Consider the following 23,987-nt stretch of genomic DNA (forward strand, 5'->3'; position numbering starts at 1 on the left):
GCCGGGGGCCATGGCACCAGCGCGGGCACGCAGAGGGCCCGGCCAGGTGGGGGTGAGCCGGGGCCGAGCCCAGTCGGGCCAGTCTGCCGTCAGGTCCCCAGGGAAGGGCGAGAGGCCGAAATCATCGTCCAGGAGGCGCGAGGTCAAACTGGGCTCTCGGAATGGGTCGCGGAGGCTCCGCCGGCCAGGGTAATGGCAGGAGAAGGGCAGCTGGCTGTCGGCCATGGCTCTGTGCTACTCGTGGAACCTCAAATGCTGCGGAATACCCCGGGGAGCCTGGCCCAGGGCAGGCGCATCCACGCACGGGGTTTGGGTGGGGCCCGGCACCGGGCAGAGCGCGATGGGTGGAAGAGGTTCAGCAGGGCTGAGGCATCCGGAGCTTGGAAAGCAAGTGTGGGGAGGACGGTGTGGGCTGCAAGAAAACGCTTCCTGGTTGGCTTCGGTCCCAGGGATCGGGCGGAGGAAAATAAAACTTCTTGTCCAGAGAGGGAGGGAAAAAAATACAAACCGAATATCCCGAGATTAAAAGCTTATCTCTCCCCTCTCGCTCCCACAATCACTGTGCCGTGTCCCCACCGCTCCCGGGTGAGAGCCGCAATAAATGCCTGAGCTCGGAGCCGAGAAACTTCTGCAACCTTCCACCGCCGGGCGAGCGCTATTTATACGCTGCGGGGGGGGAGGCTGTGTTTTGCAATTCCTGCCCTGTCAGCCGAGTATTTTGGAGAGGATGAAACAGCCGTGGAGAATCTGGGCTGTGCAGCTGACCTCTCGCGCTGGCCTGAGGATCCCGGCTGGCGCAGGGTTTTCGGCACCTGCCTAAAAATAACCGGGGAGCTCAGGGTGGGCTGCCTGCACCCCTGTGTCACCCATCAAAAATACCCCCAGGTGGGGCTGGGCCCCGCACTGTACACCCGCTGCACCCGGAGATGTGTCACCAGCAAAAAGTGGCTGGGATTGCGGGCTGATGCCTGGGGCTGGGCCCGGAGCAATGTTCCATAATCATTGGGGTGGGAGTGGGACCCTACGTGGCCCCATCCTCGCCCTCCTCCTCCTCCTCATCGCGTGCCTGGCTGCGCCGCAGCAGGGCGAGGCGTAATCACAGCCGCGCGGGGCTAATTACAGGGCTGCAGGGGATGGGGTGCGGCGGGGTACCTGGCGCTGGTGGCACTGGGGTGCCTGGTGGCAGCAGGGTTCCTGCAGAGGGGTCCCGGCACGCCGATGAGTGTCAGCAATGATGCGCCGGATGCTGCACTGCTTCCTCGCTCCCTCCCATCTCTACCGTGCTTTCTTCAGCATCTACAATCTCTCTAATGGACTTGCTGGAACAAATTGCAGCAGGAAGGCCGTAATGCGCTGTGGGCCACGTTGCGATGCGGCTGCTGGTCGCTCAGAGGGTATTAATCATGGAGCAGTGACATGGCACTGTTGGACAGGGAGCTGCCTTTGCCTGCATGGGGAGGAGCTGCTTCCTGTGCTCATCCCTCATCTCCCTCACGTGTGTGTGGGGAGACACAGCCAGGCATCGCGGGGTCTCCCCAGGGACTGGGGTATGACTGGAGATGCTGGGAGGAGCTGAGAAGCAGCAGACAGCAGAGGCTGAAGTGTCCTTCTCTATCTCCTGCCCTGCCTGGCTGAGCACTCCCATCACCTGGAGTGACATCACCTATTCCAGGGGTGACACCAGCACACGCTTTGGGACAGCCCCATGGCCGCTTCCATCCCTGCCACATTTCACCCTGAGATCTCCAGTCCCATGTTTCCCTAGTAGCTCCAGGCCACCCTCCCTCCCAGGCCAGGAATCTGTCTTGTCGCCTTGCTTATCCCCATTAGTCACATGTCCCTCTCCAGGGATCCCAATTTAGCTCCTGTTGTCACTCCAAATCTCCCAGTCACCTCCCACAGCTGCCAGCACCGCCACGTCAGCTCTGGGGAGCGCAGAGCCCTCCTATCTGCCAAGCAACCTGGGGACACTGCCCCATGTCTGTGCCGTGCTCAGAACCTTCCCAGATGCACATCTCAGCTGCCAGCAGGACTTGGTGGCTGGCATTATCAGGGGACACAGAGCATCCCCATTGCCCCCAAATTGGTGTGAGATCTACACTACTGGCTTGGGCTGTCTGTGAGCTGAGGATGACCCAAATCGCACAGCAAAGGACAGCAAAAGCCTGACCCAGCTGGCAGGAATCTGAGCTCAACAGTTCAGCTTCAGCCTGTGCCCCAAGGACCTCATCCCCGGCAGCTGAGATCGCAAGCACATGCCCTGCTGCACCTAGCAGCTGAAACAACCCAAAATATCCCACTGCACCAAGCCCCATCCAAAAGGAACACGAGAAACCAGGCTGCGATGTGAACCAGATATCATCTGAACTTTTATTGGAACCCTTTTCTAAACAGGCTAACGACTCAAATACCCCAGGAAGACTAAAGAATACAGTATGCATTTCCATGGAGAGCAAAGGTAGTTTTACAGTGAAGTCGAATGAACAGATGTGCCGGTATGATTTGGTAAGGAATTGACCAGCAGAGAAAACAGGGACACAGTTTCCCTGGCAGCTTTTCTCCTGTCTGGGCTTTTGTTCTAAATCTCTCCATTTCCTGGATAGGGCTCAAGGTGCTGTTCTCTACAACAGTCCAAAATTTAGGCTGCTTTACCGAGGAGCTGTTGCTACAGCAGTGGATGTTGCAGTGCTTCAGAGACCCTCCTGGTCACACACAGACTTCCAGGCAGCTGCAAAAGTCACGGGATTTGCTCATCCTCTATCACACAGATAACACAACCCTGCTGGACATTAAAGACTTCAGTCTGGCACCTAAAATTGCCCCTTTCTCAAATATCCCATGGACTCAATGGTGAGACTCAAACAGTTTTCCTAAGTAATGCTCAATAAATAGGAGAAATAAATATTAAATAAGAGGCCAAGTCCTCTCAGCCTTTTCGATCTATGTACAATGCATAGCAAAATAACATCGATTGGCCATTGCAGGTAGGTTTGGTACAATTTCAGTCGCCCAAAACAACAGAAACATTGAGAAAAGTTACGGTCAACATAAAGCAGAGCACAGCTGAGCGCCGCAACCCGCGACAAAATGGAATGACACAACAGTGCATTGAAATATCCTTTCTTTGCACTTTGCAGCAAAATTTCAGGGGCTGGGCTGGGTTTGCTTGAGACCTGGTGTGTGGGGTGGGAAAGGAGGGAGCCTGGGGGTTGAGTGAGCAGGGAGCATCCCAGAGGGACCCTGCGTCATGTGCTCTGCTGTGGAAAGGCAACCAGGGCACTTAGGATGGAAACAACACAACGGGCAGGAAGGATGAGGAAAGAAAACCCTCTGAGATGGCACTTCTGAGAGGCGGCCAACACATTGCCCCAGAGCTCTTGGTGAGGACCTGGACAGCCCCAGCGCCAATGAGCAGCGATCTGTGTTCACCCAAAGGGCCAAGCTGCCCCAGGGCAGAAGCTGCTCCATGCAAACAACAGCAACCTGAGACTCTGGTCGTGGAGTAAAACTCCCATAAAAGCAACAAGTGAGTGAACACGCAACAAAAGAAGCACTGGCAAAAGGCACAGAGACAGAAAAGCTCACAGGCTTCTTGCAAAGTGACAGAAAAACCCACTGACGGGACGGGCGATGATCAGCATTGTACCAAAAACCTTAAATAAGTTAAAAAATAAAGAGAGAAATACCACTGAGGAAACATATGCACATACACACACACACACAGAGCAGTTAGTGCTGTCACTGGGCTGGATTTGCAGGCACCTCCCGTGCTCTCACGGCCCAACCTCAGATTTTCCATGGGTGGATCACAATGCAAAACAACGTGGGGAAGTCCTTCCTCCTGCCAGTGCGGGGCCAGCACTGGGAACCTCCATGCAACCCAAATAAGCACACAGAGCCCCAATAACTCCTTGCTCCTTCCTTTGCCCTCCAGAATAAATAAATAAATACTGCCGACGGCGACCGCTCGCGTCCGTCCCGACCGTAGCAATTAGAAACAGAACGCGTCTGATAATAAATAAGTGCGTCAATAAATAATTAATAAATAAATAAAGAGGTTTTGCTCCGATGCTGGAGAGCCTTCAGCTGCCACCGGCCGTGCAGGTGGATGGGTACCAGAGCCACGTGGCACCTCTTGTCCCATAGCCAGCGTGTGCTGCTGCCTCCAGCACTGTGTTTGTTCTCCATCCCACGAGGAACTCGGCTCAATGTAGTTGGGCTGTTTACACTGCTTGCACAAAGCTCTTTGCTTTCCCAGCCGTTGCCCATCTGGCTCGCTGCTGCAGGTGCATGCTGGCATTTGGGGGCACGGAAGGGCATGAAGAGACAGACAGATTTGGGATTTGGCCTCTGGTCGCTGAGATCAGACCTTTCATGGAGCGCTACAGGGTGACAATGCCAAACTGGGAGGGACTCCCTAAGGAAGAAGCATGGGATTCTCAGCCCTTTACAAGAAGGGTGCTCCCCACCAGAGGAGCCGGGGGCTGCTGTGGGGCTGGGGTGGGGGGAAGGCAGCAGCACCCGCTGCAAGAACACCTCATCTGTAATTCTCAACCACAGCCTGAGGGGTTTGCAGTGAGAAGGAGACGGGGAAAAGGGCCCCTGTTATCAAATTTCCCCTCGCATCAGCTACGTAGAAGTATAAACCTTCCTGCCGTGTTTTCCAACTGATAACATGTTTATATGCTTGCTAAGGCAACCATCCAGGTTGTGTTTGACCTTACCCTGCTCACAGCTTTAGGTGCTGCCACTGGGAGCCGTGGGTAACTCTCTGGCTGTGGGTTTGCCTTTCCTTCCACCCCTCTCCCCCTCCGGCAGATGCTGGCTGCCCTTAGCCCTTTCCTGTGACACTTCAATGACACACCTCCTTGACTCATTAAGCCCAAACTCGTTAATGATCACGCAGGATGGAAGGGGAGGGGATGGAAAAGGGAGGGAGGGAAGTCTTAGACCTAAATTAGCGTCTCTAAGCACCCAGGTGTTGTAAGAGAAAGAAAATCCTCAGCACCGGCTCAGCCCGTGCTAGGAGAAGCCTTTGTTGCTCTGCAAAACACAGTAATTGCGCAGGCAGCTGGGCTGGCAAGCCTGGCAGGGAGACAAAACCGCAGGGCCGCCCAGGCAGGCAGGGCCCTCCCAGATCCTGGGAAAAAAAAAACAGGCAATTTTGGGAGAGGGTGGGGGGTCTCTGAGATGCGAGCCGTGCAGCCCCAGCTCACACTACAGCACTGACTCCCCTCTGCTGCGTCTCCTCTCAGCGGTCACACTGATGGAGGGGAATAAAACAGCCCTGTGAAAGGTGGATGTGTAACACCTTGTTAGGAAAGGGCAGGAGAAAGAGAGGGAATAGCTTTTTTCCCCCCCAGAAATTAATGTCAGGAGGGATTTCTGGCCTTCTATTTATAGCAGTGTTGGGCGTATGGCAATAAATAAATATGCTCATGGCAGAGACCTGCTGCAGAGTGGGCAGAATCTCGGGAGGAGAGATCCAATATCAGGGACCTGATATTTGCCTTGAGGTGGACAGGTCACGTCCACTCATCACCAAAGCTTCCCAGCAAATTCCTCCCTAAATGTGTCTCTTCCTCCGGAGGGAATTAATTCGCTGGCTCCCGCTTTGGCAAGAGAAGAGCAAAGAGACAATCTTCTTCCTTTGGAGCAGCTGGCAGCTGTCGCAGAGTGGCAGCGATGGGGAGATGGGGATGTCAGGAGGATGGGCCCTGTAGGGTCTGCAGAGCCTTTGTGGGGCATTGGCCCCTCTTCCAGCCCCAGCTCTGACTGGGGGAGCTGCATGGATCCACCCTCCCTGCAAGGCAGCAGGGGGGCTGTTCCAGGAGCACGAGGGCTCTTACTCCATCCGTAATGAGAAAAGGGGACCCGGTGCTGCTGTCGCATCAGTATTGGGGATGATTGCGATCAATGGCCAAGTAGGTGGGAAGGATGTGGAGAACGCAAGGAATTCAGTGATGCCGGCGGCACTCCTTAGCGACGCAGGCTGTCGGAGCTGCCTCCTGAGTCACAGCTCCTGCTCCGGCTGCGGCTGCTCCTGGGGCCTGAGCTCCTGCTGCGGCTCCTGCTCTCTGCACTGCTGCTGCTCCAGCTGCGGCTGCGGCTCGTCCGGTGACTGGAGTAGCTCCTGCTCCGGCTAGGGGAGCGGCTGAGACTGCTGTACCAGGAGGAATAGCTGCTGGCACTGCTGGAGGAGGATGGGCTGGGCCGGTAGTAGGGGATGGGGCGTTTGCGGGCGCTGTGGGGACAGAGAGATGCAGGATTACCAGGAACGCAAGGACAGATTTATTGCCAAGATCTTCAAAATATGTTGTTTACTCTGCACGACACCTCTCAGATTTGTCTGGTTTTATTTGCAGGTAGCTGGTAGGCGTTGGGATTCCAGCCAACCACCCCCACGGCTACCATCCATCAAGTCTGAGGCTCTGCCTGATGTTTTCCCAAAAAGCCCTCAGCTTGAGAATTAGAGTCAAATTTGACTGTCTATAGCATGGGACATCTGCCATGGGAAAGGGTGAAGCAAAAGCCTTCTGCACCTTGTACTTGATGGGTGGGTGAATCCCTGCTCTGATTTATCTGCCCTTTTTCTTCTGTGGTTGTAAATGAAACCCCTGCATCCTCCTTCTGCTTCCAGCTGCAGATCCCCCAGCTGGAGGGGAGGCAGAGTTAGGGTTAGGGAAACCATTGTGCTCCTGGAGCAACCTGCACCAGAGATGGCTGGGGACAGAAAGCAGCCCATGTGCCCCAGGTGTGATGTCTCCATACCTGGTGATGCGCCGGGCCTCCAGGTGGCTGGGGGAGTCCCTCCTGCGCTTCCTCAGGGGGGAATAGGAGCGCCGGCGCTGCCGGTCCCGCTGCCGGTGTGACTCCTTCTCACTGGAGCTGTGCTTGTGCTCACGGTCCCTAAGGGAAGGGCCAGATTGAAAATCATCACTGCTGGGCTTTTGCAGGTGCAAAAATCAGCTGGATGGGGTTCGAACACGAAGGCAATGACCCAGTTGAGTGGAAAGCGCTCTGCTCGGTGTTTGGGTGGCATCAGCCTTGCGCTTTGCTGGACAGTGGGACACTCAGTAGCCTGACAGACGGACACCCAGCAATTGCAGGCTGCAGGGAGGTTTCAGCAGCGTCTCCCAGCAGCCCCGCGTTGCTCAGCTAAATGGCTTCCCCGTCCCTTTGTGGATGCACTTGGTATTTCCACAGCGCTGCTAAAGCTGCTGTTGCTGGCTGTGCTGCAGGAGTGCGAGCACAGCCCTGCCAGCAGGCCCCACGTGTGCAGAGGGCCCCAGGTAGCTCTGCAGGGCTGTGCACCGCTCACCAGAAGGAGTGCTGGGGTTGCTATGGTTTTCTCTTTTGTTAAATCCCTGTGCACGTCAGCACAGGCCCTGCTGTGGAGGGTAGATGACTTCATACGCCCCGTTCCCTTCTCATCTGCAAAGCAATACGTTACAGGTCAAGGACCTGATCCTTGCGTGCAGGAAATGTTCTCCTGCACCAGAACAGGGGCTGTCACAGCTTGCAGAATCAGGTCCTGCGAATGTAACATTTTAAGGGTGCCAAATGCTCACAGCATGCTCAAAAGCAGAGATGTTACCAGAAAATACTGCCCAAAGGCATCTCTAGGGCTGAGCTGTGAGATGTATGTTTTCTACAGGGTGTGGAGCAGAGTCACCTGGGCTGTGTTTCCCCATGCGTGGCTCTGTGAGTGCCAGCATGAGGGTACCTGGCACCTGCCCATGCAGCAGGGACACTTCTCAGGGCCTGAAACCTCTTTGGCAGAGCTGCAGCTTGGAAGAGTAGAGCATCTTTCCCTGCTGCACTGATTGCCCTGAGGCAATAAATTGGAAGATATTTCCACTGGATTGCAGATCAGCATAATCCTCGGACATGTGCCAGGATCCATGTCTCCCTGCTCCCTCCAACCCTGGAAGCTGAGAAGGCAGTTTGGAGCTGGCAGAAGGAACCAGAAAGTAGGCTGGAGTACAAGCTAGTGATGGAGGCAATGGAAAAGCATGAGGCAGCAGAGGAGCAGCAATGTAGGGACAGTCATACCTCGTAGGGCTGTAGTGGGAGTAACTGGGGCTTCGGCGAGTCTTTGAGCTCCTGCTGCCAGGGCTTTTTTTGCAGGATTTGGAGGAATAGCTGGGGGACCGTGAAGAAGACCTGGGGCTAGGGAAGAAACATAAGAGCTAAAGATGCTGGAGGGTGAAGTTGTACCAGACTTCTCCTCATCTAGGCTCATGGTGGGGAGAGATGCCCCGTATCTCAGGGCCACGTGGTTCCCTGGCACCCACACAAACTCTCACTCCCATCCCCAAGGAGTCCGCCAGCCTGCAAGAGCCAGAGATTGCCCAGAGCGATCGAGAGAGCCATTTGTGCTGGCCTTACCTCTTCCCTGAAGAGCAGGACCTGCTGCGGGAGTACCTGGGGGAGGCCCTGCGGGGTGAGGAGCAGCTGGAGCCAGGGGAGGAGCGTCCCGTGCTGCTGCACGACTCGCTGCGGGGGCACGGCCTGAGCGGTGAGCTGCGGGCTGGCGACGGGGGGACGCTGCGCTTCTTCTCCTCTGAACAGCTGAGACACGAGGACAGGCATCCTCTGCAAACATATATTTGGGCTGTCAGCTCCTCTGCCCCATGCTCTGCAGGCTCTGGGGTTGGGGGTGAGGAGCAAGAAAAGCGTGGCAGGGCTGTACTCCAGGAACAGAGCGAGCAGGCATGTCCTATTGTCTTTGGACTGGGCTGTGGGAATCCCTGTACTTCCAGAAGAGCCATGGATGTGAATTGGGGTCAGCTTCCCAACAGTAAGGACCAGCTGCAATCCCAGCTCCACCCATGTGAAGGCAGAGTTATCCCACTGGAGTCACAGCGTGAGAAGTACGGACAGCCTCAACACGTTACCCTCCAAATGAAAATTCAGGACTTGTTCTTCCTAATTCCAACTCCCCTGGCTCTAACATTTGGCATTTAAGACCTGAGGAGGAATTGCTCCCAAACATCACTGCCCCAGCACAGCTTTGGGTACCAGCTGCTATGCTTCTGCTCCTTCATCCCCACCACCACGTGGCACATCCCGGGAAAGGGAGGCAGAGATGGAGTAGGCACCTACTCCTTTCTCCTGATGATGACCTGTGGCTGCGTTTTCATCTTCCTCCTCAGGCTCCAGCATTGCTCACTGTGGGCTCTGAACTCCAGACTGGCAAGGTCTGATTGAGATCTAACCACCTCCAGACCACAAAAACCTCCCTGCCAGCTCACCAGTGCATCGGGAACGCGAGCGGGAGATACAGAGCAACAAATACCAGCATCAGCTGCTGATAATCACTGACCTTTGGTCTTGTCCCTGGGGATCTGGAGACAGATTTTCCGAAGCTGTTCCCTTGGTCTGGGAAAAGCAACTGCTGAAGGAATTTCCTGAATCAGAGCTGTTATCACCGTTGGCCACTTTGGGCTTCCCGGATGAGAAGGCATGGCCAAAGCCATCGTGGGCTACGCTTCGTTTCTCCTGGCTGTCCTTTGACCTGGATGAGCTCGTTTGAGTGGAGGGAGGGGAAGAAGTATCGTTTCCTGAGTCATATTCATGACACTCTCCGTTCTGGCTGGTTAGGTGGCCAGGCGGGCTGTCTGTTTTGGTAAAGAGGTCAGCAGAAGACCCTGACTGAGAGATCTGAAAGCAAAAAAGCCATTTGGCATTGTTTGAACGTTTTATTGAGGAGGGTTGCTCTTGGTTTTACTTTGCTTTTATTTTATGTTTTAAATAAACCCAGAAATTTTACCATCATGATGCACTGAAACAAAAGGAAAGAAACAAAGTAAGAAAGAAAGAAAGAAAAAGAAGAAAGAGAAGAAAACAAAAGCACATATCCCTGAAAGAAATCCACAGTAAGAAGAAACTCCTTTTCCCCCTGCTATGATAACGGGAAGATCTAGAGATCATGCAAAGAGTATCAGCATGCGATCCATGTTAAACGAAAGAGTTCAACAAAGTAAACGGGCAACCAAGGAATCAAAATAACAGCTAACTAAATAAAAAAAGGTGTAACAGAGGAAAAAGCCCTTATTTAACCTAAGAGGGGGAGGGCAAAAAAAGAAACAAAAGAGGGGATGGGAATATATATATATATAAAAACCAAAACTTTATAATCCTTGGAAAGAAAACAAAAATGAAACAAATGCTTAAATAAGTGAATTTCTGAATGAATGTTACAAAAATAAGTGAAGAAAAAACAAAGCAAATCAAAGGAAGGGCTTCTGTACAAACTGGCAAATAAACAAGCTTAGCACTTTGAAAATAAAAACTAAGAAAGGGGGAAAAAAAGAAAGAAAAAAAAGGAGAAGGGAAAAAAGAAAAATCCCTCTAGGAAATAAAAGGTATACAGACACTTCTTTGTGTGCTTTTTTCCCCCTGAAGAAGATATAGCTAATGCGCTCAAGTGACCTCTAATAAATTCCCTGGTGTCTTGCGGATAGCATCCACTTACCCATCAAGAACTCCTCCTTTAGTAGGTAAGGTGTAAGAAAAAAGGAAGAGCGGGCAACATAAGTCCATCATTAGAGTCTCAAATTACATAAAAAAAACATAAACCCTCTCTTCAATCCACACTGCCAACTGTTCACTTGACTCTGCTATGTAAATGTCACAACTGCTTTTTGTCTGCTCGCTTCTCTCACTTATTATTCCTTATTTTTGTTTCCTTCTGCTTTACATTAGGCTGCCCAGACAGCTCCTGGGGGCTGATGGCTTGTGCTGGAAAATCGTGGCTTGCATTCAATCCCCTTGGGTTTCATGGTGGCCCACGGGTACGTGGAAGTGGCAAAAGGAACTCGAGTGAAGAAGTCAAAAATAAAGTCGAGGGGGAAACAACATTTCCCCACTTTGGCTGTGCTGGAGACCTGCAGGAAGGGGATGATGGTTTTGGTGGGCTACTGAAGCTGATGGGTCAGCGAGGACCCTACAGCCGTGCTGGCTGCCTTGGCTGGGGCTGTCAGCTGGCACCACCAGGGGACTTACATCATCTAAACGTCTTATCTCTTCAGTTTTATCTCTATTGGCATCTACCAGAGCCAGTCCAGCACCGGTCAGCGAGGCTACACGAGTGCTAGTGCCTGCCCTTGTGATGGGGAGCATTAAGGACAAACACAGACCTGTCTGCAGCCTGTGTAGCCTCCTCCAGGCCTCAGGGTTTGCAACACAGGTGCTGCTCTTTGCCATTTCTCTGCCAGCTCATTTATTCCAGAATAAGCTTACTCCAGAGATGTCAAAGGAGTGTAACAGAGCCGGGGGTCCGGCCTTGCTCTGGTTTGCACCCAAAGACACGAGGGATGTGGCCTCCGCGATCAGAACCATGCTCTCTCCCCAAACACATCCCATAAAATACAAGACTGTGTTTCAAATATGGCACCAGATTTTTTCTAAGGATTCTGGCTTATGTTATACCTGAACCCTGACCGAAAGGCAGCCACCTTTTGGCTACATTTCATTTACAGGCATAAAAACACCACGTGAAGCACTCCCTGACTCCAGAGGTGGGAGTCTGGGGGTGGGCAGGCGCATCTCCCTCACCTCTGTTCCCAGTCCAAACCAAACAGCCTTTAGCTCTTCCCAGCCAAGAAATCCACCCATTTCTTGGCATTTCTACCCCTGGAACCTAGGATTGCTAGGAACTCTTGTTTTGCTTGCATTCAAGTAACAGCTGCTGTCAGCGTATCCAAAATCTACCCAATGATCCCCCAGTGCCTCTCTGGAGGTCCACCACTGCTATAACAGCACTCTGGGAAGAGGTAACACAGATAGAAGTGGAATATGTCCTTGTGAGGGCTGGAAGGCCTGGCCTGTGGTTTCTGTCCTGTGGTGGGAGGCAGGACAAGCATTGAGGTGCTGGAGAGAGGCAAATTCCCCCATCTGGTGACCTTGGCTTTACCTCTGGTTCCATTTTCCTGCCACACAAAATGGGAACCACGAGCTGCATCTGAAGGCGCTGTAGAGTTCAATTGAATTCTAATGGCTTTTATTTTTCTAGGGTGTCTTAAGAGAGTCTGGTCTTCTGTGAATCTAATTTTCTCCGTGTGAACATTTGGCATTTCCCCCTCCCCCCTCTAATAAGTAATTAAATAATCTCAACGACTTTGGTGTGAGACACACTGCTGCCCTCAAGAGAACCCAAGATATGTATTTACTGTTTGGGTTTGTTATTTTTTGTGTTTCAAATCATTATTTAAGCAAGATGAAGGGACGAGTAGAAACGAGGCCCTGATGCTTCAGAACGTAACGCTGAGTGCACTCCTAGATCAAGAGGCGGTGCAGCCTAATGGCTTACAACAATACAATCACTGCTCGTCTCCCAATTAAACTGAACGAGTCCATTTACTGTGCTTCAAACAGCCTCGAGGAGAGACAGGACTATAAATTTTCTCAGCCATAAGGGGACCAAGGCCCATCAGTGAGCAGCGCGGCGTAGCCTCACTCATCGCCAGAGGGCTTTTCTGGGGTCTTTTTCTCTGCTTTGAAACGAGTCGCAAAACAAGAGTTAATTTCTTTTTCAGAAGTGCATAATGTCTCCCTCCCTCTGTCTGTCCATGCATTGTACCGATGAAAGGCACACAAAGCTTGCGGCAGTGACCCCTGCTCCTTGCTGACAGCTGCCACTGCAGCACCTGCTGCCTTCGGGGAGTGGGGCCCAGAGGGCTGCCCTTCAATGGGGAGATGGGCTGGGCTCTGCTAACCCTCTGCCTGAGCTGACATCAGTGCAAAACTCCTCTCTGCCCGCTGCAGTGAGCACATCCACCTTGGTTTGGGCTGGTCTGGCATAGCTTTGGGGTGAGGGCTTGCATCATGTTACCTCCTTTGGGTACTTGGGGCACTGCTTGGTCCCCTCTCATGGCTGCACACTCTCTTGCCTCTGCTTGAGCACTGAGCTGCAAATTTATTGGGTGATAACCAGAGGTACATTCAGTCCTCTGGCTGAGAGGATCAGCAAAAGAGTGAGGCTGTTTAGGGAAGGCTTTGCCTTCCAGCTCCTGAAGAGCCCTGTTTGTCATCAGAAACATGGCATGCAGCAGTTAAAAGAGCAGCTTTTCCTATAGAAACCACAATCCAGGCTGGAAAACAGAGAGCAAGAGCAATGCAATCTGCAGGCGTGCTACCAGCCCCCTCCTATCCCCCATACACACTGTCACCATCCCTGCACTGTGCTGTCCCACCTGTACCTCCCTGCAGGCACACCAGCACAAGCAGTGCTGCTTGGAACAACCAGACCCCACTGAGCCTCCTTGAAAATTTGGGTCAAGCCTGTGTTAATTAGTGACATTGCAAACGAGCTTCAGTGAAAGCAAAGGAGCTGGCAGGGAAGGTAGATGCGGTGTGCAGTTATCTTCATCAGGTACAACAAAAGGCAATTAAGCTCACACCCTGCAGGTATTTATATTGCTCTGCTCAACCAGAAGCACAAGGGCATGGAATACATCTGTACCAATGCGGAATGGTGTCTGCAGCAGGACGGGGGGTTGCGGTTAATGTTCAGATATAGCAGCAGCCTATTACCAGTTTCTCTGCATGCTGAGGCACAGCCTCACAATCCTCTTTCTCAACAGGTGCCTATTGTGGCTGCGTGTGATTAAAGGAAAAAACGAGTGTGCGAAGCTTGGAGATTCATTGCTCAAAAGAAGCAGGGAGCTCTGGGGGTGTTTTTGCATGTGTGCATGCACCAACTTGCACATGAAAGCAAGAAGGGAAGAAGCAGTGAGGTAGATGTGTGGTCAGGGCGCTCTTCTGTGTGCTTCATCCCTCAGATTGCAGGTAAACTGAGCTGGATGTGGCCATTCCAGTAGAAAAGAAGGGACAAAACGCGTGGAGACAAAGTTTACTGCAGACAGCTTCCGTTTTTCAGAAGAAAATAGAATACAATCTGGCTTAAAATTAAGTAATTTTTAAAAATAGATTTGGAAATGCTGTAGCATTACCTCGAGGAAGTCTGTGTATTGCCTGTCTGGGTCTCCTCTGTGTGTCAGAGCCCTCTCTGGACCATCGCTTTCATTGTGATATCTCCAAAGGAATCTCCCCACATCAGGAGGGTTTTTGTGGAAGCCCAGGCCAAGGGGTGTGACAGAGATTGTACAGCATTAGCAGACAAGACTGAAAGCTCCCATTCCATTTTTCCCTGCCGGTTCTGAGTATGTGATATTTAAAGACCTTATTCAGCACTTCGCCAGGGGCTTCAATTTAAACAAGTGCATAAATGTGTTCTTGAACGATGTCCCAAGAGAGCGTACTTCTGTCTGGGAAGAGAGAGGACACCAATGGACTGCAGAGTAAAGGACTCTTTGCCACTGGTTTCCCTGCGTTATTAACTCACCCTGACCTTGCTGAGTTGACACAGGGTACCACCCCAGGCCGGTGGCAATGAAAGCTCTGCAGCTTGTCCTTCTTTCTTTGCATTTGCTGCTGTAGGGATGCACACGTAAGCACAGCATGCAGGTTCTGCTACCTGTGCTCTGCCTTATATGGCTTTATAAGCAATGACTCAGTTGTGCACTACACATTCAGTAGGTGTATATGACAGGAGTAAGTATTGATCTGTGACTCTGGGAGACAGCTTGTGCCTGTCTGTATCCGTATATGATCTCTGTGTATTGTGATTGAAATGCCAGCTGTGCAGGTGAGCAGAGAAAGAGCCTCCTCTTGCTGGGACCATCTCCTCTATTTGAGGTATGGCTGAGCTATTTCCAGTTCAGGACAAGGCTTAAGAGGAGAAAGTCAGTCCTCCACTATATACCACTCCAGGGCTCAGAGGACTCCACTCAAGCCACTGGTAGCATTCCATAACCACACACAAGCACCAGGTTCTGTGCTACCTCAAGTCTTATGTAGCAGTGCCCCTCTCCAGAATACCCATCAGATACTAACACTGATCAAAGAGCATCACACCTTTGCTTGGCAGCTACTGGGAACAAGGGGGAAATGTGCCATGGGAGAAAAGATTTCATACCAATCGCTATCTAAGATTTCTCTCCATTTTTGCTCCCTCTGTTCTAAGGCATGTATTATATCATCTCTTTCCATGTATATGGAAAAACATCCCAAGGCACTGAGACTGACTTTACCCTCGGCTGCACATGCAGTTCCCATTAGCATCAATGAGAGCTGCACACAAGCTCTCAAGTTGGCCCCTGGGCTTGTCAGTCCAGAGCTACAGCGATCTCAGAAGGATCCCAATAGAAAACATCCCCTGCCAATAATCACCAACTCGTTAAATGTAAATATTTCCTTTGTATACATCTGATTCCCTTTTTTTCCCCCTAAAGGACTAAACTTTCGGACATGAAGACCAATGAATTAAGTTCAAATTCAGCTGAGCAAAGACTGCATAACAAACACATCCCTGTGAAATATCATTGCTGAAGGCCACATTTTTTTCTTTTTTTCTTAATATTAAGTGTCCTCAATTCAATATTCAGTGGCTAGAGACTCGGCAAATCTTTCCCCTCTCCAACCCCACTCTTGAAGAGGAAGTGCTGAAGGAAGGAATGACTTTAAATACACTTGGAGAACAGCACCATTAATAAGTAATGCTGTTTTAACCAAATTTTGTCTAACATCATTATAATCGAGTTATAAAAATTTCATGTCAGACTTCTCACCCGTATTCCCGTGGCTACTGAAAGCAAAGAAGCACAGTGCGTAATACTTACGACTTCCTTAGGAGACAGGAAGCTGTGCAGTGGGAGGGTTTGGCTGGCCTGAACCTCTGCAGACGAGCTTCTCTTTGCTGGGACTTTTGCATGGTGCTGGGAGCGTCTCCGCCGTGCTTTACGCCCTTCCTCCCGAGACCTGGCTCTGTGCCTCCAGAAAACATGGAGAAGCAAAGCGTTATCCTCAGCATTGCAGCAGTGCCCACCGGCAGCCGCATGCAAACCTTTGTCTCTCCTCTGTGGAGTCAGGATGGAGTGAAAAGGAATATTTTGCTTCCTTGCTTTAAAAACATTTTGGTTTGCAGCCAGGAGATGTGTGGTGGGATTTGGGTTTTAAACCTCAAGTTCCAGCTCCAATATTCCTAATTTTATGGTGGCTCACAGCTTCCACACAGCCTTGAATATCCCTATGGCAATACACTTCCAAGAGAAGACACTCTGCACTTGCATGAACTTCCCACCTATTACTGGTTGTGTTCCTCCCTGCACTGATCACCAGGGGTCCATGAGAAAATTTTCATTAGTTAGGAGGAGCGGAGTGGGACAGAAGGAGAGGTTTGTTCATAAAACTCTTTCAAACAACACGTAAACAAGCTCATGATGTGCATAGCTATGCAATTTGCTATTGCAGTGATGCGGGTCTAGCACCAGCATCTACTCAGCTGGCCTCAGGATGCATGTGTCATGTACAGGAAAGAGATTTTAATCAGGTCAAAGATAGTGGCCACAGGATGCCACTGGCAAATACATTTCCATTGCTAAGAACAAGCTTGAAGCTTTCCTGGGACATTGGCAGTACAGAGCCCTGGGGTGGGGAAGGCAGACTGGGCTGAAATCAGCTGTCACTGGCTGATCTTCAGCCATGGAGATTAGAAGTGACTGCTGGGCTGAGAAGATGCAGCCACCGCTTCTTGAGCCCAAACCCTCTGCTATATGGCCGTGACCACAAGGAGCTCAACACCCAACTACCAGAGTGGGACGTGGCTCTGCACAGGGGGTCAGTGGGGCACACGAGCCATTGCAATCACACTCCTGACTCCCTGCAGTGCTGCAGGGCAGCAGCCCAGTGAGCGGTGACATTACCTGCTCCGGCAGCTCGGGGAATAGGAGTCAGAGCTCTCTGAGCGAGAGTGGCAGCGGCGGTGGCGGTGAGCTTTCCGAGTGCGCCCACGAGAGCTTTGGGAAGCAGAGAAAAAACCATGGTTAGATAGCAGACCTAGGCTGTAGGACCCAGCAGTTGGAGGCCAAAATCAACGGCACTTAGATCAGAAACAAGATCTGCATTTTAAAGCAAAGGGATTGGTGTGTGAAACATTGCAAAGGACACAAAGGCATGAAAAATTCTCCATCCCTTCACAGCTGCCCTGGCATCAAGGCATGTCATCTTACTGAGATCTATGCTAGCATTTAGCTACAAGCTGTTAGGTTGCCCCTGCGCCATGCTGGAAGAAGATCTATGGACAAGTGCACAGGAGCACAGCAGGCAGCACCAATCCTTTCTGCTTTCAAGACCCTAAAGAGCTGTGTCACCCATTCCCCCTTCATCCTGCAGCCCATCCTGACAGCCCATTGCTAAGCCCTGTTTGGGAAGAACCCTTTGTCTGAGCAGCACAATGCCAAGCTCAAACCCTCCCAGACTCCCCGTAATACAGGACACTGGGTACAAGCTTTCCCCACCTTCTCAAGATGAGAGAGTCCAGCCAGTCCTATAATCTGCTCTTGTTGTTGTTATAAACATGAAACACAGCCTCCATAACTGCAGCCTACGCTATGCACGGTTTCTGCTTGAGGGGACAGGACCATTTATTTGACTTCTCATAGATGCCCAGTTGCTGCTGCTCCATTCTCTTACATGGCCACAGGACAGGGACCAGCAAACTGCACACAGACACAGGTTCACCGTCCTGCTGCTCTTCCCCTTGCTCCATTTGGGCTGTTACAGATGGACCTGGCCCCATTACTGAAGGGCTGGTGTTGTCCTTGCCAAAAGCCCCAGTCCTGCACTCAGGGAGCAGGGTTATGCGAATGGCAGGCTCTGAAACCTTCTGTGCTTGTTCCTTCTTGTCATGCCCAGTGCCCACCACAGCAGCTATTTTGGGACTGGTGTGTAACCATCTGCTCAGCCTGGCACTGCTGTGCCAGCACACAAAGCTGATGATGGGTTAGCTGACAGGAACAATCTGGTTTCATGGCCACGCTGTACCAGCAACTGACACTGCTAACATACCTGCCTGGACAGCATTTAACAATTTGGCACCATAAGAAATCAGTGAACCAATTGCCTGAGCACAGCATCTCCTCTAAAACAAAAAGGCAACAATGAAGGCAATTGCTTGAACTCTGCTTGGCTGTTTTCTCAGATGCTTTTATATACTATGATTGTATTTCCAGCATTTTACATTTGGGGAGCTTTCTTCCTTCTGTACAGCTGAAGTCAGCAGCACTGACTGCCTCTCCCTCCCTCCATGCTTTCTCTTCACCTTCTGCATCAGTCCCTTCAGTTTAAGAGTTTTTCCCTGTGTTCAGGATGGACAAACTGCTCCCATATGGTTTAGATAACAAGGATAAGCCAAATCCTGATTCAAGATGGCTTATGGGATCTCTCTGATCGACACCTGGGAGCAATGGGGAGGCATGAAGAAACCACGAGTGACTCAGTTCTGATTTCCAAGTTGAAAGATGAAGACTAAAGAGCTCTGGGTGGTTTATCCCCAAAGAGCAATCCCAGAAGCTCTCATTCCCCTCAGTCAGTGCACTACTGCATCCAATCTTTGTTCTAACCACACTGCTAGGCTAACGCAGGTTGGCCAACACTGTTGTGTGTGGAAGATGCCCTCTTATACAGATAATCAAGAAAGCTTCAGCTTTATCAATGATCTATAAGATCTCTGAGCACACAGCAGCTCAGTTTGCGGGAAGAAAACAGCGAGTGCATTGCTGCACATGCAGAAATGCGGAGAAAAGGAGATGGGGTTTCTGCATGCAATAGAGGTGAAGGCAGCACCTTGTGGATTCTAGTCTCTTAACTCCCAGTGGGCAGCAAGGTGACATTAGCAGTGCTAGGGGCTCTTGTCCTTCTGTTCCCTTCCTAAGAGTAAAGGCTGTGTTGGGAAGAATTACAGGGCAGGCCCTGCTAATACCAATCAGACAGCAGATCCCTGTCTGCCAGCTCTTCTTTCCCTAGCAGGGTATGCTAAGTCCCAGCAGAGCCAGCCAGGGGTTTGATGCCCAGACTTCAGCCCCAGAGCTGTTCCTGTGCTCTGAAAGCAGGTGAGAAGCCACAAGTTGCAAAATGGAAGTCTTACAGACCCTCCTCCTGGCCCCAAAGAACCGTGTTTCACGCCATACTCCTGCCTGCCCCTTAAGACAAATATTGTGCTTGTCTTCTGCACACACCAGAGCAGATGGGAACCTCAACTCCATATTTCAACAGTCTCCCTCATCTCTAAACAACCTCTTCTTTTCCCCAACCCCCATTGCTTTCTGCTCCCATTTGGATATTTGGTTATATCATGAGCAGCCCCTGTGTAACCTCTGAAAGCAGCAAACAAGGAAGAGCTAACGCCCCTCTCAGTGAGGGCATGCAGAGCTGGGTCTCATACTGCTTTCATCAGAAGAGCTGGACCTTCTGCTCACAACTGGCAGGGCAGAGAATATTGTGAATCACTACTTACTGTTTTTTGTGTTTTCTTTCTTCCTTTCTCTTACTTTTGGGGCTTGAGGAACTAAATAAGAAATGGCTAATTAATTTGGAGGTTTCTGTTCTGATTTATATATATATATATTGCACAGTCACACATCAACATTACAGCTAATTTGCCCAAAAACATGCAATTAAAAAATTGAAGGGATGTATGTTTCTGCCTCGACACAGGGGGTCTCAGTTCCTGATGAGAAACCTGGGCTTGGACACAGTCCCCATGGCATCAGCCAACCTTCTGGCTTTACAGTTTTCCATAGAGAAGATGGATGCATGCATTGGAATCAGGAGAGTTCTTCCAGTATGCACCTGGAAAGGCACTGAGCTGGAATGTTTCCTCACTGCTGGGGAATCCATGCTGTTTGTAGGTGAAACCATAAGAGGAATGAAGGCTCAAGATGCAGAAAGTATCCAACACGGACGAGGTTGCGAGACCCGAAGGGGATGGGGGAACCAAGGGGATTCCACAAAGAGGCACAGAAGTGATTTCTGCCTCCACACGGTAAACATCAACCTTGGGAGATCCTGAGGAGACCATTTCTAGGGGATCACCCACACGTGCTCAACTCTTACCTGTGTCTTCTCTTCTTTGAGGATAACCTGCAAGACACAAAGGTGCACACTGAGTACAGCGTCTTACAAAACTGGAAGCTTGAATCAGAGACAATCTGGTAAGGCCCATCTTGAGGCTAAACACTAAGGAAGCAATGCACCAGCTAGACAGCCCTGGCTCCCTTTTAGCCAGCTGGGCTAACGAGGCAACTAATGGGGCAGCTGGTGCTGGTGGAAGTCACTGGCACACTGCAAATAATTGAGCATATAATTTTCTGTAGAATCAAACACCTCCTCTGTCCCTGGTGGATCTCTTTTCTCTACTACTGACTCCGCACTGCACTGAGTTTGAAGTTGTCGAGGAGAGTCTAGACCCCTATTTTCTGTACAAAGGATTGAGCAGCAGTCAAAGGAGGAATCCTTTCTGCAAAATTCCAGAGCAGGCTCACAGCCAAACCAGCTTCATGTCTTCTCTCCTGGAGCATGCCTGTAGGAACCACCATGCTAGTGGCCCTTGGAAAAACCTGGGAGCATGGAGGGGGATACTTCCTTCCAGTGAGGCCTGGCCCCTGCACGCTGCCTCGTATCCCATCTGAGCTCCTAGCACAACATCCCGCAGAAGACATGGCCTGAAGTCCTGTCTAGAAGGGCCATGAGATGGCCCAAGACAAGGCCAGTTGGGATGTGTAGCTGAGTGGTATCTGGAAATGACCTCCATTGGTCACTGACGCTCAATGGTTGATCACGATGCCTTTTGGGATGAACTATAAGCTATAGTTCAGCTTGCAGGGGCACAAATGGGTACTACAGGTGTAAAAATGACAAGCATCTGACACGCGATGGATATCAGGAGATGCCATCCATAAAATAGCATAAGAATCCGTTCTTGGAAAGGATATATTTTAGAGGCATTTCTATCTCTTTCTATTCTCCCTTCTTTCCACATTTTTTCCATAACAAAAAGGGGCTGCTTTTCACTCTGTTCACCACTTTCAGTGGCTTCTTGCTCTCATTCAATAAATTATAAATACATGAACTTTCCAAGGGAGATGGCATCCACTGTTCTCTGCAAATATTGGTTTAACAGCTGGGAGAAGACAGTGAAATATTTGCAATTCCAAAATTTCATCACTCTCTTTAAATTAAAAACCGGCTTTCAGTACCCAACGCATCACCACAACACTTCCAAAGGAGAAATACCTGTTTCTTTTTCGCTTCTTGGAGCTCTTCTTTTTCTTCTTCTTCACAGGAGAGGGGCTGTAGGAAGGAGACCTGGGGGAGCAGAGAGGCATCAGGGCCAGCACAGCCCCTCACCCCCAGGGCTGCCCACCTTGCACCCCACCACCAGGCTTTGGGGCTTGGGCAGAGCTGGGGCTAAGCCCTGTTTAGGTGTAAGGCGAGGGCAGGAGGATGGCCAACAGAGCCCCAACCCCTCACACCTTCCCCATAAGGCAAGGCCTAGGCCAACATGGCCGCCCTCACCTCCGTCGCTTCTTGCGGCTGGATTTCTTCTTCTTCTTCTTCCCCCGGGCTGGCAGCGGTGCACGTTCCCCGTCACACGAGGGGCTGAGGAAGGGGGATAAAGCCAAACAAGATTTTAAAATGAATTCATAAAAGCACCATCAGAATGACCTCACTTGGGGTTGCTCACCTCCGCATGCCACCATCCCTACCTGAGGGCTGACCGGGACAGATCAGGGCACCTAATTACCCTCTAATTACCCTCACTTGAAATTGAGTGCCTCCTCCATGGGTTTAATGGAGATATAATGAGACAGACACTGTACGTGGCTGCGATGCCAGCTGGTTATTTGAAATGAGCTTGCTGAGGTTAACAACTCCATGACAGATTTATGGGTTTTGCTGCTTTGTAAATATGTTTTAAATAATTAATTGGCGTTCGATTTGCATACAATAATTATTGAGACCGGATGAATTTAACAGTAATGTAAGACATGGCAAATGCTAAATAGCGATTGATTAGAAAAATATATACTTATTGATGTGCTATGGTGATTTAGTGAGATAAGCATCTCTTACACGGTGGTTAAACTTTGGGGGGAAAAAAGCTGTAAATTAATTTCTTTTTAAATTGTGTTACATTTCAGCAAAAAGCAAACGCTGCACTTAATTAATTTGGAGCACTGGGCTGAAAATATGAAATGCATGGAGGCTGGTGACCCTAAAGAAAGACAGTGAATGATGGAAACTAGAGCACAGGGTCTGTGCCTCAGCATCCCCACTGCTCATCCCACTGGCTGGAGGTGCCACCATTGGGACCTCGTGGTTGGAAAGCCATCCTCATAGGGATGTGGGATGTAGGCTCCAGCACAGCTCAGTCCCCTCCTCATCTCAGGCCATCGTCAGCTCCTGCCATGTCTGTGCCAGGGCATGGAGAACCTCCAGGCTGTGTGCTCAGCCATAGGCAGCCTGCCTGGAGCCCTCCCCCTGCTCCCAAGATGAAGCCTTTTGTCTTTGAAGTGGAAGCCTCCTCCCTGAGCTGATCTAACTTTAATTGTTCCTCTGTGATTGTAATCAGAGTCTAATTAAAAATACACTTTAGATTATTGTTCCAGTTAGCCTGACATCTGAAGATAGTAAATGCACTTTCTGTCTCTTTCTTTCCAGCATCTTTAACCAAACAGAAAGGCCTTAATCCCAGCTCAGCAACAAAGGCTGAGACCCCAGCTGCCTTGCTTAGCAAGCTTCATTTGTTTTTACCCTTGCAAGTTGTCAGGGGCTAACAATGTACTGATAACAAAGCGATATCCTAGCTAAGGCAATGCTGTGCTCTGATCTAGGCTTGGGAGATGAAAACTGCTGAGGGTGATCCACAGCCGGGAGGAACCCTATGTGCCCCATAGCACATGGGATGCCAACCCCATGGTTCACATGGTTGTCCAACCCCTGCCCAGATCTCACAGACTCAGCAGGGATGACGTTTCTTCCACTGAACCTCACGGTGGGGTGGCCCTGTCCCTACCTGCGTGACCTGTGGTGAGCATGGCCGCGTCTCTCCTTCCCTCTTGCCCAGCCGTTAGTGGTGGAGGTCTCCTTGGACACACAGCTGCTCAGCTTCTCAGGACGTCGATCCTCGGTAGAGTACGGCAGGCAGCTGAGCGTCCCACTGCGTGGCAAGAGGCCAGAAAGAGCAATAAGAGAGCTAGAAAACAAAGGGAACCACCTGAGCCATGCAGGTGGCTGCACAAGCCCCAGGAGCCCGTGTGAGTAGAGCCCTGCAGATGTTTGTATCAAAGAATGGAAGCACTAACGGAAAGTTGTAAGCCTTACCCAGTGGGGCACTGAGAATACCACATTTTTGGTGTCGTGCAGAGTATTATACAAATAAATAAAGGAAGCATCAGCAAGGCTGAGCCCAGCCAGGCATTTGGGCTTTAGAAACTATCACAGCCACACATATGTGCTGAAGGGCCAGGACCAAGAGTGGTGCACATCTTGGGGGTTCAGTGGTGCCAGGAAGGAAGCTAAAGTGCAATTCCATGGGGAAGCAGCACATCAGCCCCAGCTAGCCATGGCCAGAGGCTTGCCCCTGGGAACATCTTTCTGCCTGCCCCTGTCATGAGAATCACTATTCTGGGGGCTGGAGCTGGTCCAGGAGCATCTGTCGAAGAGACTTCATTCCTATTTCAACCCGTGTTCTCAGGAAAACACCACCTTTTCTAACAGCCCTTTCTTTCTTGGAGCACAGTTTGCAATGCCTGAAGGTTTAGGGATGAACGTTAGGCAAACACGTATGCTGGGGGTCAATGGGATGAAGCTGGAGAAAATATTTCCCACCCATCACATGCAAGAGGTGATGCTGGCAGATCCAATGGTCCCTCCAGCTTTAAAATCTATTATTCTGCTTGTAAAAAATCTCCCAGTCTTTTCCCATTATCTGTGTTATTTTTAACCATCCAGGAAGCTACATGGTTAATTGCTTTCTTTGTGTGAGCTAATTAGCTTGTGGCATTTCCCAACCCCCTTTTAAGAACAGTCTTCTGAGGCTCAGTCATTAGGATCCATTAAAAATGTCCCCAAATTAATGA

At 50.7% G+C, this 23,987-nt stretch overlaps 1 protein-coding gene across 1 annotated transcript in view; it reads right to left on the minus strand.

Moving 5' to 3' along the window:
• Positions 1–494: 494 nt before the first annotated feature.
• Positions 495–23,987, minus strand: part of SRRM4 (serine/arginine repetitive matrix 4) — a 31,628-nt gene continuing 8,135 nt past the window's right edge. Inside the window, exons 2-12 of the mRNA XM_031556019.1 lie at positions 22,922–23,065; positions 21,421–21,504; positions 21,139–21,210; positions 19,960–19,986; positions 16,770–16,862; positions 15,687–15,837; positions 9,329–9,666; positions 8,392–8,598; positions 8,056–8,172; positions 6,772–6,909; positions 495–6,244 (exon numbers count right to left, since the gene is read on the minus strand). Of these exons, the coding sequence (XP_031411879.1) occupies positions 5,980–6,244; positions 6,772–6,909; positions 8,056–8,172; positions 8,392–8,598; positions 9,329–9,666; positions 15,687–15,837; positions 16,770–16,862; positions 19,960–19,986; positions 21,139–21,210; positions 21,421–21,504; positions 22,922–23,065 (1,636 nt within the window). The 3' untranslated portion in view covers positions 495–5,979. The remainder of the gene's footprint in view (positions 6,245–6,771; positions 6,910–8,055; positions 8,173–8,391; positions 8,599–9,328; positions 9,667–15,686; positions 15,838–16,769; positions 16,863–19,959; positions 19,987–21,138; positions 21,211–21,420; positions 21,505–22,921; positions 23,066–23,987) is intronic.

Source organism: Meleagris gallopavo, chromosome 17, assembly GCF_000146605.3.
Source record: "Meleagris gallopavo isolate NT-WF06-2002-E0010 breed Aviagen turkey brand Nicholas breeding stock chromosome 17, Turkey_5.1, whole genome shotgun sequence".
Lineage (NCBI taxonomy): Eukaryota > Metazoa > Chordata > Aves > Galliformes > Phasianidae > Meleagris > Meleagris gallopavo.